The 15,300-nt window shown below is 38.6% G+C and overlaps 1 protein-coding gene across 3 annotated transcripts in view; it reads right to left on the bottom strand.

Annotated features, from left to right (window-relative positions):
- Positions 1-15,300, bottom strand: part of IFT81 (intraflagellar transport 81) — a 107,550-nt gene that overhangs the window by 58,300 nt on the left and 33,950 nt on the right. For all 3 annotated transcript variants that reach the window (XM_017541885.2, XM_017541882.2, XM_037743328.1), the window contains one exon: positions 10,682-10,828. In XM_017541885.2, the coding sequence (XP_017397374.1) occupies positions 10,682-10,828 (147 nt within the window). The remainder of the gene's footprint in view (positions 1-10,681; positions 10,829-15,300) is intronic.

Genomic DNA, 15,300 nt, shown 5'->3' with positions numbered 1-15,300 from the left:
AAAAAAAAAAAAAAAAAAAAAAACAAAAAAAAAAACACGAAAGAAAGAAAGAAAATTAGCTGGGCATGGTGGCTCATGTCTATAGTCCCAACTTCTCAGGAGGCTGAGGTGGGAGGATCACTTGAGCCTAGGGGTTTCGGGCTGTAGTGAGCCATGATCATACCACTGCATTCCAGCCTGGGTGACAGAGTGAGATCCTGTCTCTGGGAAAAACAACAACAACAAGAACAGCTAAAACTAAATTAAAAAATTGTACTTATAGAGTTGTACAATGAAATAAATGAGATAATGTATATAAGAAGCCTAGTATGGTGTCTGGCACATTGTAACTGGATAGTTAAAAAAATGATTATTATAGTATTAATAATAATAATAAACAAATCAGGATAAAGGGCAAATCTCCATGGCATTTTTATGTGTACATTTCCTAAGAGATGACAGCAATCAAAATATTTTGAGATTATCAATTCAATCAGATTTATATTAAGATGTACTTAAAATCCAATATAAAAACCTTTGAGATATAAAAACAGTGAAATATTCATTAGTATTCATTTTCAGTTATGTTAGCAGGGTGTTAGTTTAATAGAATGTAGTTTCTATCATCTTTGAAATACTGGTATGAAGAGAAAGAAATCAAGATTGACTGGATGGGCAGGAAAATGTACCTTTATCACTGAGAAGATAATTTCAACTGTTCAAGCAATTCCTACTTATGTCAGAACTCTGGCAGAATAAGAGATAAATACACACCTGTGTATTTATCTGTGCTTATTCCTGTGTACTGCCTTACTTTATGAAAATAAAATGTTAAAATGATAAAGGACAATGGGGGAAGCACTTTTAGACACTTCATCTTTTACTAATAAGGAAAACCAATGAAATACTAATAAAAAGGCCTAGTAAAGAAAAAGTGCCTGTAGCATCTGCAATCAGAAGAGCTAAAACTCTTAGACAATATGTAATATCTGGAATATTAACTTTAATGGCAATAGGAAGCATCAAAATGCATGCTTCACCAACAAACTAAAAACTACTAATGGACCTCTAAAAAGAAAATAACAAATATAAATCACTGCATATGTCTAAAACTTGTTACATTTATGCTTAACACATTATGTTCCTAAATTTTTCCACGATAAGAACAAACTACATATAGACAATCAAGGATAAAGTTTTACATCCAAACAAATGGCGTCACATAATTTCTAGCAAACCAACACTTCCAATTAATGATTGTTCACAGTGCAGTCCTCTTTAGAGTCAAATATGAATCCTAAAATTTACCCATTCTAACAGTGCATTGGAGATGGCACTACTAGAATGGGCAAATTTTAGAATTCATATTTGATGGCAATCAAATATTGCCATTAGGACAGCTATATTCTCTTACATGCTAACTGTGTGACTTTGGGCAAATTATTTCAATTTCTCTGTTTCCTAAGTTACAAAATACAGGTAATATTTACTTCAGAGGCTTACTGAGAGGACGAATTAGGGTATACTATGAGATAACAAAATTTGCCACTTTTACCACTAAGTATACAGTTCTGTGGCTCTAAGTACATTAACATTGCTGTTGTATAACCATCACTAAAGCTATATTTTTTAAGTACTCAAGACTGCGCATACAGTAACTGCTCAGTGAGTAGCAGCTAAAATTACTCTCATTAGTGCTATCTTATTCCATCTTAAATTTGTGTAAATTATTTATTCCTAAACAGAAACTATTTCATATTTATTTACACTAAATTGCTCCCAGTCTGGGAAATACTAGTTTCAACTTTTAAGCTGTAAACTACATTTCTAGCTTTCAAATTCTTCATTCAAGTGAATGACAAAAATATGCAAATATTAAGAACTAACACACTGAGCATTTACTATGTGCCTAGTGCTGTTCTAAGCATGTTCAATTAATCCTCAAAATAATTCTAGGAGGTATATACTACAAACATTCACATTTTACAGCTGAGTATAAAGAGGGTAAGGAGCTTGTCCAAGGTCACCCAGCTGGTAAGCAGCAAAACTAGGATTTGTACTCAAACAACCAAGTTCTAGCCATTTTTTTTTTTTTTGAGATAGAATTTCGCTCTTGTTGCCCAGGCTGGAATGCAATGGTGTGATCTCGGCTCACTGTAATCTCCACCTCCTGGGTTCAAGCAATTCTCCTGCCTCAGCCTCCTGAGTGGCTGGGATTACAGGAATGCACCACCATGCCTGGCTAATTTTGTATTTTTAGTAGAGACAGGGTTTCTCCATGTTGGTCAGGCTGGTGTTGAACTCCCCACCTTAGCTGATCCACCCACCTGAGCCTCCCAAAGTGCTAGGATTGCAGGTGTGAGCCACCACGCCCAGCCTCTAGAGCCACTCTTAATCACTCCGCCATGCTGCCTCTCACATGCATAGTAACATACCACCCATGGGAATAATTAGTTTCAGATGCCAGGTGTTAAATGTTGACTGAGCCTTTGAGTTTCTCAGAAGCTTTACCATCTATTATTTCCTGTGCCTTTCCTAGAGATAATAAAGAACAATCAGCCCCATTTTACAGATAGAGAAGCCTCAGGGAAGTCAAGTAATTTGTTCAAGGTCAACAGACCTTGGAGAGGTCCTGGCTCCTAGTTTGGCCACTTACTAGCTGTGTGAATCTGCAATCTCCTTGAGCATCACTCAACTGTAAAAGGAAAATGATAACAACACCTTTTGCAAGAAGTAAAAATGTATCTGTTTGCAAAGTACCGGGCACAGAGCTTTGTATAAAAAGTGCTCAATAGGCCGGGTGTAGTGGCTCACGCCTGTAATTCCAGCACTTTGGGAGGCCAAGGTGTGCTGATCACCTGAGGTCAGGCATTCTAGACCAGCCTGACTAACAAGGTGAAACCCTGTCGCTACTAAAAATATAAAAATTAGCCAGGCATAGTGGTGGGCGCCTGTAATCCCAGCTACTCAGGAGGCTAAGACAGGAAAATTGCTTGAACCCGGAAGGTGGAGGTTGCAGTGAGCCAAGATCGTGCCATTGCAATCCAGACTGGGTGACAGAGCGAGACTCCATCTCAAAAAACAAAAAGTGCTCAATAAATGTGAGTCCCCCTTTCCTCATTTTGCAAGTAATTGCTGGCATAGTGTTCTTTCCAAACACCATGCCTCTAATTCTCAATACCTTCTCACCAAACTGTGTTAACAGATGGGGGGCAAAGGATATGATTTTCTGGAGATTACTATGTGATATCAAATCAGAAACCTCGGTGAACCATCTGATACCAAATCAGTCACCTCAGTGAATTATACCTCCGGCTGTATTATATAATTTTAAATATAACAAACTTTTCTTTTGTCCATATGGCCTATTACTTTAACAAAGTAGAAAATAAAATTGGTCTACCGAGATTTGTTCTTTATAAAATTATGCTTAATGTTCCCCAATATCTTCTGTTCTTTTAGGTAACTGACAAATACCTTACTTGATTTGTTCTGTTTCTGACCAGACATTGTTCAAAAATTAAGTTGTTATCATTTCCAAATTATATCTTTTTCCTCTTAAAAAGAATGCTTTTTTTTTTCCTTTCATTAGATCCTCCTTCTATTCACCATGATTTCTCAAAAATAAAGGCTAATAACTTGGCACTAGGTTTTTTTTCCCTCATATTTGCATAGAGGGAACATCTAACATTGAATTATAAGTACTATTCATGCCAAATATGGCCAGAACAATTAGTATTTCCTGTCATTTGGGCAGCATTTTCTTAAGAAAAGATAAAAATGCTAGGAGGTGGCATGGTCTCTTGTAACGCGAAATTGCTGCAGAATTAATCTTTTTTTTTCCTCCCAGACAGCAAGGATGTCACAAAGCATACACTGTTGACTTCCAAATATCATTTAAAACACTCCCATGTCTTAAAAACAATTTGAAGTGTATGTTAAAAGCCAAGGAAATTTTTCAATCACGTGTTGACTTCCTGAATCTACTATTTCCCCAACAAGCTAAAAGGCACATTGGGAGGGTACAAGCAGAACCACTACAGAGAAAAGTGGTACTATGGGAGCAATTCATTTGTTTGGCACAGTGAAGGTTCGCTGCCAATTTGTACCAGTATGGATTCAATAACTTTTCAAAGCCAAAAATGAGGTTTGGACAAGAGTAGCTTTTCATAGTAGCTTTTGCTGAGATCTAGCAGCTAATACAAATTTTAAAGCCTATAAAAATTAGTAAAGTACGGGCAATGTTTAGGAATTAAAATATGACCTATCACTTTATTTTCCTAAAAAAGCACCAAGCTAAAATAAAATATTTGACTTCACTCATTCATACTTTCTTGAGCTAATTTTATTAAAAGAGGACAGAAAATATATTTTTGGTGCTTAAGTTCAGTCATCTATAAAAAATATTATTTATCCTACTAATGAGTCTGACAGAAGGATAAATGAAATAAAAGCTGTTAAAGCATTGTTTAAAATTTAAAGTACATAGCAATGTGAGATACAATTGTATTTTTTTTATCTATATATTTTATTGCACTTTAGGTTCTGGGGTACACATGCAGACCATGCAGAATTGTTGCATAGGTACATATATGACAATGTGGTTTGTTGCCTCCATCCCCCATCACCTATATCTGGCATTTCTCCCCATGTTATGCCTCCCCAACTTCCCTACCCCCTGCTGTCCCTCCCCTATTCCCCACCAACAGACCCCAGTGTGTGATGCTCCCCTCTGTGTCCATGTCCCCTCTGAGTCCTCTGTCTCACTGTTCAACACCGCCTATGAGTGAGAACATGCAGTGTTTGATTTTCTGCTCTTGTGTCAGTTTGCTGAGAATGATGGTTTCCAGATTCATCCATGTTCCTACAGAGGACACAAACTCACTGTTTTTTATGGCTGCATAGTATTCCATTGGTGTATATGTGCCACATTTTCCTTGTCCAGTCTATCATCGATGGGCATTTGGGTCGCTTCCAGGTCTTTGCTACTGTAAACAGTGCTGCAATGAACATACATGTGCATATGTCTTTATAATAGAACGATTTATAATCCTTTGGATATATACCCAGTATGGGATTGCTGGGTCAAATGGAATTTCTATTTCTAGGTCCTTGAGGAATCCCTACACTGTCTTCCACAATGGTTGAACTAATTTACACTCCCACCAACAGTGTAAAAGTGTTCCTGTTTCTCCACATCTTCTCCAGCATCTGTTGTCTCCAGATTTTTTAATGATCGCCATTCTAACTGGTGTGAGATGGTATGTCAATGTGGTTTTGATTTGCATTTCTCTAATGACCAGTGATGATGAGCATTTTTTCATGTTTGTTGGCCTCATATATGTCTTCTTTTGAAAAGTGTCTGTTCATGTCCTTCACCCACTTTTGAATGGGTTTTTTTTTTCTTGTAAATCTGTTTTAGTTCTTTGTAGATTCTAGGTATTAGCCCTTTGTCAGGTAGATTGCAAAATTTTTTTCCCATCCTGTTGGTTGCTGGTTCACTTTAGTGATTATTTCTTTTGCTGCATAGAAGCTCTGGAGTTTAATTAGATTCCATTTGTCTATTTTGGCTTTTGTTGCCAATGCTTTTGGTGTTTTAATCATGAAGTCCTTGCCTAACTCTATGTCCTGAATGGTTTTGCCTAGGTTTTCTTCTAGGGTTTTGATGGTGTTAGGTCTTATGTTTAAGTCTTTAATCCATCTGGAGTTAATTTTAGTGTAAGGTGTCAGGAAGGGGTCCAGTTCCTGCTTTCTGCACATGGCTAGTCAGTTATCCCAACACTATATATTAAAAAGGGAATCCTTTCCCCATTGTTTGTTTTTGTCAGGCTTGTCAAAGATCTGATGGTTGCAGATGTGTGGTATTGCTTCCGAGGCCTGTTTTGTTCCATAGGTTTATATCTCTGTTTTGGTACTAGTACTATGCTGTTTTGATTACTGTAGCCTCATAGTATAGTTTGAAATCAGGTAGCGTGATGCCTCCAGCTTTGTTCTTTTCGCTTGGGATTGTCTTGGCTATGCAGGTTTTCTTTTGGTTCCATATGAAGTTTAAGGTGGTTCTTTCCAGTTCTGTGAAGAGGGTCATAGGTAGCTTGATGGGGATAGCATGGAATCTATAAATTACCTTGGGCAGAATGGCCATTTTCACAATATTGATTCTTCCTGACCATGAGCATGGAATGTTTTTCCATCTGTTTGTGTCCTCTCTTATTTCCTTGAGCAGTGGTTTATAGTTCTCCTTGAAGAGGTCCTTTGCATCCTTTGTTAGTTGTATTCCTAGGTATTTTATTCTCTTTGTAGCAATTGTGAATGGCAGTTGGTTCTTGATTTGGCTCTCTTTAAGTCTGTTATTGGTGTATAGGAATGCTTGTGATTTCTGCACATTGATTTTGTATCCTGAGACTTTGCTGAAGTTGCTTATCAGTTTCAGGAGATTTTGGGCTGACGATGGGGTCTTCTAAATATATAATCATGTCATCTGCAAATAGAGACAATTTGACTTTCTCCTTTCCTAATTAAGTACCCTTTATTTCTTTTTCTTGTCTGATTGCTCTGGCTAGAACTTCCAATACTATATTGAATAGGAGTGGTGAGAAAGGGCATCCTTGTCTAGTGCCAGATTTCAAAGGGAATGCTTCCTGTTTTTGCCCATTCAGTATGACATTGGCTGTGGGTGTGTTGTAAATAGCTTTTATTATTTTGAGATACGTTCCGTCGATACCTAGTTTATTGAGAGTTTTTAGCATAAAGGACTGCTGAATTTTGTCGAAGACCTTCTCTGCATCTATTGAGATAATCATGTGGTTTTTGTCTTTGGTTCTATTTATGTGGTGGATTACATTTATAGACTTGCGTATGTTGAACCAGCCTTGCATCCCTGGGATGAAGTCTACTTAATCGTGATGGATAAGCTTTTTGATGTGCTGTTGCAATCAGTTTGCCAGTATTTTATTGAAGATTTTTGCATCTATGTTCATCATGGATATTGGTCTGAAGTTTCCTTTTTTTGTTGAGTCTCTGCTGGGTTTTGGCATCAGGATGATGCTGGCCTCATAAAATGATTTGGGAAGCATTCTCTCTTTTTGGATTGTTTGGAATAGTTTCAGAAGGAGTGGTACCAGCTCCTTTTTTGTATGTCTGGTAGAATCCAGCTGTGAACCCATCTGGACCTGGGCTTTTGTTTGGCAGGCTATTAATTGCTGTCTCAACTTCAGCCCTTGTTATTGGTCTATTCAGGGTTCCAACTTCTTTCTGGTTTAGGCCTGGGAGGATGCAATTGTCCAGGAGTTTATCCATTTCTTCCAGGTTTACTGGTTTATGTGCATAGAGTTGTTTGTAGTAATCTCTGATGGTAGTTTGTATTCCTGTGGAATCAATAGTGATATCCCTTTTATTGTTTTTTTATTGCATCTATTTGATTCTTCTCTCTTTTCTTTTTTATTAATCTGGCTAACAGTCTATTTTGTTGATCTTTTCAAAAAACCAGCTCCTGGATTTATTAATTTTTTGAAGGTTTTTTTGTGTCTCTATCTCCTTCAGTTCTGCGATCTTAGTTATTTCTTGTCTTCTGCTAGCTTTTGAGTTTTTTTGATCTTGCGCCTCTAGCTCTTTCAATTTTTATGATAGGGTATTGATTTTAGATCTTTCTTTGCTTCTTATGTGGGCATTTATTGCTATAAATTTTCCTCTAGACACTGCTTTAAATGTGTCCCAGAGACTCTGGCACGTTGTGTCTTCATTCTCGTTGGTTTTGAAGAACATCTTTATTTCTGCCTTCATTTCATTGTTTATCCAGTCAACATCCAAGAGCCAGTTGTTCAGTTTCCATGAAGTTGTGCTGTTCTGAGTTAGTTTTTTAATCCTGAATTCTAATTTGATTGCACTGTGGTCTGAGAGACTGTTTGTTATTTCCATGCTTTTGCATTTGCTGAGGAGTGATTTATTTCCAATTATGTGGTCAGTTTTAGAGTAGGGGTGATGTAGTGCTACAAAGAATGTATATTCTGTGGATTTGGGGTGGAGAGTTCTGTAAATGTCTATTAGGTTTGCTCGGTCCAGATCTGAGTTCAAGTCCTGGATAACCTTGTTAATTTTCTGTCTTGGTGATCTGTCTAATATTGACAGTGGAGTGTTAAAATCTCCTACTATTATTGTGTGGGAGTCTAAGTCTCTTTGTAGGTTGTTAAGAACTTGCTTTATGTGTCTTGGTGCTCCTGTATTAGGTGCGTATATATTTAGGATCGTTAGCTCTTCTTGTTGCATTGATCCTTTTACCATTATATAATGCCCTTCTTTGTCTCTTTTGATATTTGTTGGTTTAAAGTCTATTTTATCAGAGACTAGGATTGCAACTCCTGCTTTTTTTTGCTCTCCATTTGCTTGGTAAATCTTCCCCATCCCTTTATTTTGAGCCTGTGTGTCCCTGCATGTGAGATTGGTTTCCTGGATACAGCACACTGATGGGTTTTGACTTTTTATCCAATTTGCCAGTCTGTCTTTTGATTGGGGCATTTAGTCCATTTACATTTAAGGTTAATATTGTTATGTGTGACTTTGATCCTGCCATTTTGATGCTGGCTAGTTGTTTTGCCCATTAGCTGACGCAGTTTCTTCATTGTGTCAATGCTCTTTACGATTTGGTATGTTTTTGGAGTGGCTGGTACTGGTTGTTCCTTTCTATGTTTAGTGCTTCTTTCAGGAGCTCTTGTAAGGCAGGCCTGATGGTGACAAAATCTTTCAGTAATTGCTTGTTCATAAAGGATTTTATTTCTCCTTTGCTCATGAAGCTTAAGTTTGGCTGGATATGAAATTCTAGGTTGAAAGTTCTTTTCTTTAAGGATGTTTAATATTGGCCCCCACTGTCTTCTGGCTTGTAGGGTTTCTGCCGAGAGATCCACTGTGAGTCTGATGGGCTTCCCTTTGTGGGTAACACGACCTTTCTCTCTGGCTGCCCTTAGCATTTTTTTCCTTCATTTCAACCCTGGTGAATCTGATGATTACGTGCCTTGGGGTTGCTCTTCTTGAGAAATATCTTTGTGATGTTCTCTGTATTTCCTGGACTTTAATATTGGCCTGCCTTGCTAAGTTGGGGAAGTTCTTCTGGATAATATTATGAAGAGTGTTTTCCAGCTTGGATTCATTCTCTCCGTCACATTCAGTTACACCTATCAAATGTAGATTAGGTCTTTTCACATAATCCCATATTTCTTGGAGGTTTTGTTCATTTCTTTTCACTCTTTTTTCTCTAATCTTGCCTACTTGTTTTATTTCATTGAGTTGATCTTCAATCTCTGATGTCCTTTCTTCTGCTTAGTTGATTCGGCTACTGAAACTTGTGTATGCTTTGCGAAGTTCTTGTGTTGTATTTTTCAGCTCCATCAAGTCATTTATAATCTTCTCTAAGCTGTTTATTTTCATTAGCATTTCGTCAAACCTTTTTCAAGATTCTTAGTTTCTCTGCATTGCGTTAGAATATGCTCTTTTAGCTCAGAGGAGTTTGTTATTACCCACCTTCTGAAGCCTATTTCTGTCAATTCATCAGACTCATTCTCTATCCAGCTTTGTCCCCTTCCTGGTGGGGAGTTGTGATCCCTTGGAAGAGGAGAGGCATTCTGGTTTTTGGTGTTTTCATCTTTTTGCACTGGTTTCTTCCCATCTTTGTGGATTTATCTAACTGTGGTCTTTGTAGTTGGTGACTTTCGGATGGGGTCTCTGAGTGGATGTCCTTTTTGTTGATGCTGAAGTTATTTCTTTCCGTTTTTTAGTTTTCCTTCTAACCGTCAGGTCCCTCTGCTATAGGCCTGCTGGAGGTCCACTCCAGACCCTGCTTGCCTGGGGATCACCTGCATTGTTCTTGCTGGGAACCGCACTCCAGAATTGTTCCTATTCGGCCATCACAATTATATTCTTTTAAACTTGTAAGCCTCTATGATGAGGTTGGCCTCACCAGACAAGTATGTATTACTGACAAAATAACTTTACGATATTTTCTTAGCCCTTTATGGAAATGCATTTATCAACAAATATAAATTTTTGTATTATCTGTTTGCTCCTACTATTTTTCACTTTTATAATTTAATATTTATAATACTTAAATCCAATATAAATTCACTTAATTAAAAAGAGAAAATTTGGAACATAGTATCTTGTAAAATCACTAACATATCTGCAATTTTACATCAAGATGGCCAGGTGCAGTGGCTCACATCTCAGTATGGCTGGGTGCAGTGGCTCGCACCCATAATCTCAGCACTTTGGGAGGCAGAGGTGGGTGGATCACTCAAGGTCAGGAGTTTGAGACCAGCCTGGTCAATATGGTAAAACCCTGTCTCTAATAAAAATACAAAAATTAGCTGGGTGTGGTGGCTGGCACCTGTAATCCCAGCTACTCAGGAGGCTGAGACAGGAAAATAACTTGAACCCGGGAGGCAGAGGTTGCAGTGAGCCAAGATCACGCCATTGCACTCCAGCCTGGGCAACACCATTGCACTCCAGCCTGGGCAACAAGAGTGAAACTCCATCTCAAAAAAAAAAAAAGAGTACCTCAGTATTATTGCAAAAAGACTATTCAGTTTTAAATAACTTTTATAAAATAAGATTAACTGCCCAATATTAACATTCAAACTAAGAAAGTCAAACACACTAATAGTTTCACATAAAAAACAGTACTTCTCCCCTTGTCCCATGAGATGGCTCAGCTTACCTCATCTCCCTTTAAAACTTCAGTACCATCAAATTCACGAGTCTGATTTCTCTTTACTGATGCTTCTCTCTCTAGGCTGGCTAACTTCTCCTTGGCCTCCTGAAGTTCCTCAGCTTTGGCTTCTTTTTTACGGGAAATGATAGATGCCTAATTGAGCATTAAATATGAATGTATAAGACATACAATCAACTTTCACTTATCTTGTGAAATTATCTATTTTTTAGATTTTACCAAGTTATATTTTCAATGTTAGCCTGGCCTCTTCTAACCAATACCCCCTGCCCTACTACTCATCATTACTAATTATAATATTTAATATGAACATACAATGTATATTAAATACTAACCTACAAACATTTTGGAAGACAAAGCTCTGAAAATATAAGACATATGAGCAGATAAATAAAAATGTGCTAATGAGAAAAATATTAAAGTCTTTTCAAATAATACTCAAAGGCTAATGAAAATACATCCTAGGTAAGTCAACAGATGGTAACACCAAGTCTACTATATTTTTACATGGTAGGTTTCCCTTCATTGGAAGAAAAAAATGCTTTATTCTCAAAATTATAACACAGGTCATCTTATTAAATTCAATATCTCCACATTTATAGTGAAATGTTAAAACATCTATTATATTTGGGGCATTCTAATAAATAAAATGCAGGTTCAAAATCAAACATCTGACTCACCAGAATTAGGCAAATATTTACAAAATGCAAATGGCTACTCTTAGCAGCATTTTATATTCTAATAACTCTTGGGAGATTTCCTTAAATGAACTATATCTGTACTAGTTTAAGAAAAACATTAGCCAAACTATCTTAAGTGAAATGACACCAATAATTTTTCAAGCAAATTTGACAGGAGAGTGGAATCTCTAGCACAAATCCTTAGAAAATTCTATTTTCCTTCTTGTTTTAAAAAAATGAAAAGACAGGTGATGATGAAGGAATGTTTCACTCTATAGAACTATTCTAGCTTAAAAAATGAAGGAGGCTGGATGCAGTGGCTCAGGTCTGTAATCCTAGCACTTTGAGAGGCCAAGGTGGGAGGATCACTTGAGCCCAGGAGTTCAAGACCAGCCTAGGCAACATAGTGAGGCCCTGACTCTACAAAAAATAAAATAAAATAAAATAAAATAGCTGGATGTGGTGATGCACACATGTGGTCCCAACTACTTGACAGTGTGAGGTGGAAGGCTGACTTGAGCCTGGGAGGTTGAGGCTGCAGTGAGCCATGATCATGCCACTGCAATCTAGCCTGGGTGACAGAGACCCTGTCTCAATAAAAAAAGAGAAAGAAAGAAAGAAAGAAAGAAGAAAAGAAAGAAAAGAAAGAAAAGAAAGAAAGAAAAAAAAGTGGGTCAGGCGTGGTGGCTCATGCCTGTAATCATAGTACTCTGGGAGGCTGAGGTAGGCAGATCACCTAAGGTCAGGAGTTCAAGATCAGCTTGGCCAACATGGTAAAACCCAGTTTCTATTAAAAATACCAAAATTAGCCAGACATGGTGGGGTGTGCCTGTAGTTTCAGCTACTTGGGAGGCAGAGGTAGGAGAACCGCTTAAACCTGGGAGGTGGAGGCTACAGTGAGCCAAGACTGTGCCACTGCATTCTAGCCTGGGTAAGAGAGAGACTCCATCTCAAAAGAAAAAAACCCAAAGTGGTGAAGAAGGAATGGTAGACTACCAGATTGTACAAGAATTGATAGTACACGTCAATAACAAAATAAGTAACATGATAAAATAAACTTCATCTTCAAACCAGGATCTTATTTAATAGAAAAATATGAGGGTATTGCCCACTAAAGTCAGGAACAAGAAGAAAATGCCCACTACCTTTACTACAATTTAATTACTGTGTTGAAAATACTTGCTAACAGACATGAGAAAGAAATTAGAAGCATAAAAATTGGAAAGGAAAAATTGGAATTTGCATATCATATAATTATGTGCCCAAAAAGATCAAAAGAATCAATGAAAAAACTACGGAAAACAAATCAATAGCTTTCATAGACAATCAGTCAGAAGACATAAGGAAAGAAAAGCCCTCATTAATAAAAGCAAAAATATATGTGATGGTTAATATTAGGTGTCAACTTGACTGGATTGAGGGATGCCTAGGTGGCTGGTAAATAATTTTTGCTGGGTGTGTCTGTAAGGGTGTTGCCAGAGGAGACTAACATTTGAATCAGTGGACTGGGAGACAAAGACCCACTCTCAATGTGGTAGGCACCATTCAATCAGCTGCCAGCGCTGCTAGAACAAGGCAGGGCGAGGAAGGTGGGATAGCTTTGCTCACTGAGTCTACTGGCTCTCTTTTTTTCTTCCCATGTTGGATGTTTCCTCTCCTCCTGTCCTTGGACATCGGATTCCAGGTTTTTCAGCCTTTGGACCCTGGGACACCAACAGCTTCCTGGGGCTCTTGGCCTTTCGGCTGCAGACTGAAGGCTGCAATGTTGTCTTCCCTAGTTTTGAGGCTTTTGGCCTTGGACTGAGCCACTACTGGCTTTTCTTTCTCCAGCTTGCAGATGGCCTATCGTGGGACTTTGCCTTGTAATTGTGTGAGCCAACTATCCATAATAAAGTCTCTTTTATATATACATATATCCTATTGGTTAGTCAGAACCAACAACTCCCTCATTTTTTAAGCTAGAATAGTTCTACAGAGTGAAACATCCTTCATTGGTTCTGATAACCAATAGGATATATGGTTTGAGTGAATATGTTCTCTTTCTGGGTCCACAAAGGGGCATAGTTTTAAGGGCAAGAACTTCCCAGTGCCATGCCCCCCTCCCATGCCTCTCCATCCGGGAGACCTAATGGTTTCTGTTCAAATTTTCACGTGCGCGGGAAGAACCAAAGGTCAGTTGCTCCAGTGGAAGTTTAAAGGAACTCTTTTCATTGGCCAGGGGGCTTGGAGAAGGTGGAAATTCCTCCTAGGTTAAAAGTCTCCTTCTTCCACACCCCTTTGGATTCCATACTTGGGTCACCTTCCACACTCCCTTTGTGGAAGCTGTCTTTCTTCTGGAAAGCTTGTGGAAGCTTGTCTTCCCCTCCTAAACTCCATCTCTCTCTCTCAATTCCCTTCCACTCAGTGTGGAAGCTGCTTTCCTCTCCTGGATTCCATCTTTCTGGATTCTCTCACTCAGTGTGTGAGGAGCTTTCCTTCTCTGGTTTTCTCCCTCTGAGAACCCTTCTCACTCAGTGTGAGAGCGGCATGTCTTTCTCTCACTCAGTGTGAGAGCTAGCTGTTTCTTTCTCTCCCCTTCTCCTTTTTCTCTCTCTGCCTAAATAAATAACTTTTCTACAAAAACTTTTTGGGTCCAGTACTTACTTTACAAGCATACCCGCTGTGGTCCTCTCTCCCATTCTTGGGAGAGAGAGAGACCAAGAGTCTGGAGCCCACTGAGTACTTCCCTGTACCCCAAAATCCGGGAACAGGTTGATTAGGAGAACACTGACTAATACAGTATGTACACATAAATTTTACAAAAAGAGTTTCAAAATAGTTTGAAGACGTGAGATTCTGAGAAGGTGGTTCTCATCACATGGATTCTACCAGTAAAATTGTTGGAATACTGAGTGCTTGCCACATCCAGTGGGAAGCTTGGACAGTAAAATGAGGCTAATTTCAATCAATTTCAGCCCTTGGCACAATAGCAGGTCCCACCCCTACCCCCAGCCCCAAACATATGTTCCTGGTGCAGCTTTAACACAGCTTGCTGGAGCAAGGGTGAACAGAAAGGACCTACTCCTCCAGTATTGGGGATCTATGCACTGAGTGCTGCTTTTGATCACAGAAGTACAGACAAAGAGAAGGAGGCCATTGTTGCATCTTGCACCTTTGTTGCAAGTCCCTCCCGCTCTGACTGAAGTGACTTCTAGAGGATTTACAGGTCTAGATCCTTTTTTTTCCTCCCTTTAATTCTTCTCATTTTCCCCTTTTGGAAGCCAGAGACTTTAAGACTAAGACATTAAAAAACAACTGCATATATGGGGAAATTTAGAAAGTGACCACACATGCCCAGGGAAAGGCACTGGCTCAGAAAAGACCTGAGATAATAAAAAGAAATTTTTAAAAAAATTTGAGACAGGGTTTGGTTCTGTCACTCAGGCTGGAGTGCAATGGTGCAATCTGGGCTCACCGAAACCTCCACCTCCTGGGCTCAAGCAATCTACCCACATCAGCCTTCTGAGTAGCTGAGACCACAAGCACATACCATGACACCCAGCTACCTTTCTGTATTTTTAGTAGTGACAGGGTCTTGCTATGTTGCCCGGGTTAGTCTCAAACTCCTGAGCTCAAGCAGTCCACTTGTCTTGGCCTCCCAAAGTGTTGAGATTATAGGCATAAGCCACTGAGCCCAGCCTATCTTAACTTTACATTTTAGCCTATTCTTTGGGACAGTCTACACCAATCAAAAAAAACAAAAACAACAGCAAAAAAACAGTAAACCCCTGGGAAAAGAGAGAATCTAATTTCCAGAGTTACTATATTATTAGATTCAAATGTCTACTTTTCAACCAAAAGAATCACAAAGCATACAAAGAAATAATAAAATAGGACACATCTAAAGGAAAAATATGAGGCCAGGCACAGTGGCTCACACCTATAATC

This window comes from Cebus imitator, unplaced genomic scaffold, assembly GCF_001604975.1.
Source record: "Cebus imitator isolate Cc_AM_T3 unplaced genomic scaffold, Cebus_imitator-1.0 Scaffold8, whole genome shotgun sequence".
Taxonomy (NCBI): domain Eukaryota; kingdom Metazoa; phylum Chordata; class Mammalia; order Primates; family Cebidae; genus Cebus; species Cebus imitator.
The sequence above is the reverse complement of the archived record's forward strand: the minus strand, read 5'-3'. Positions and strand labels throughout refer to the sequence as shown.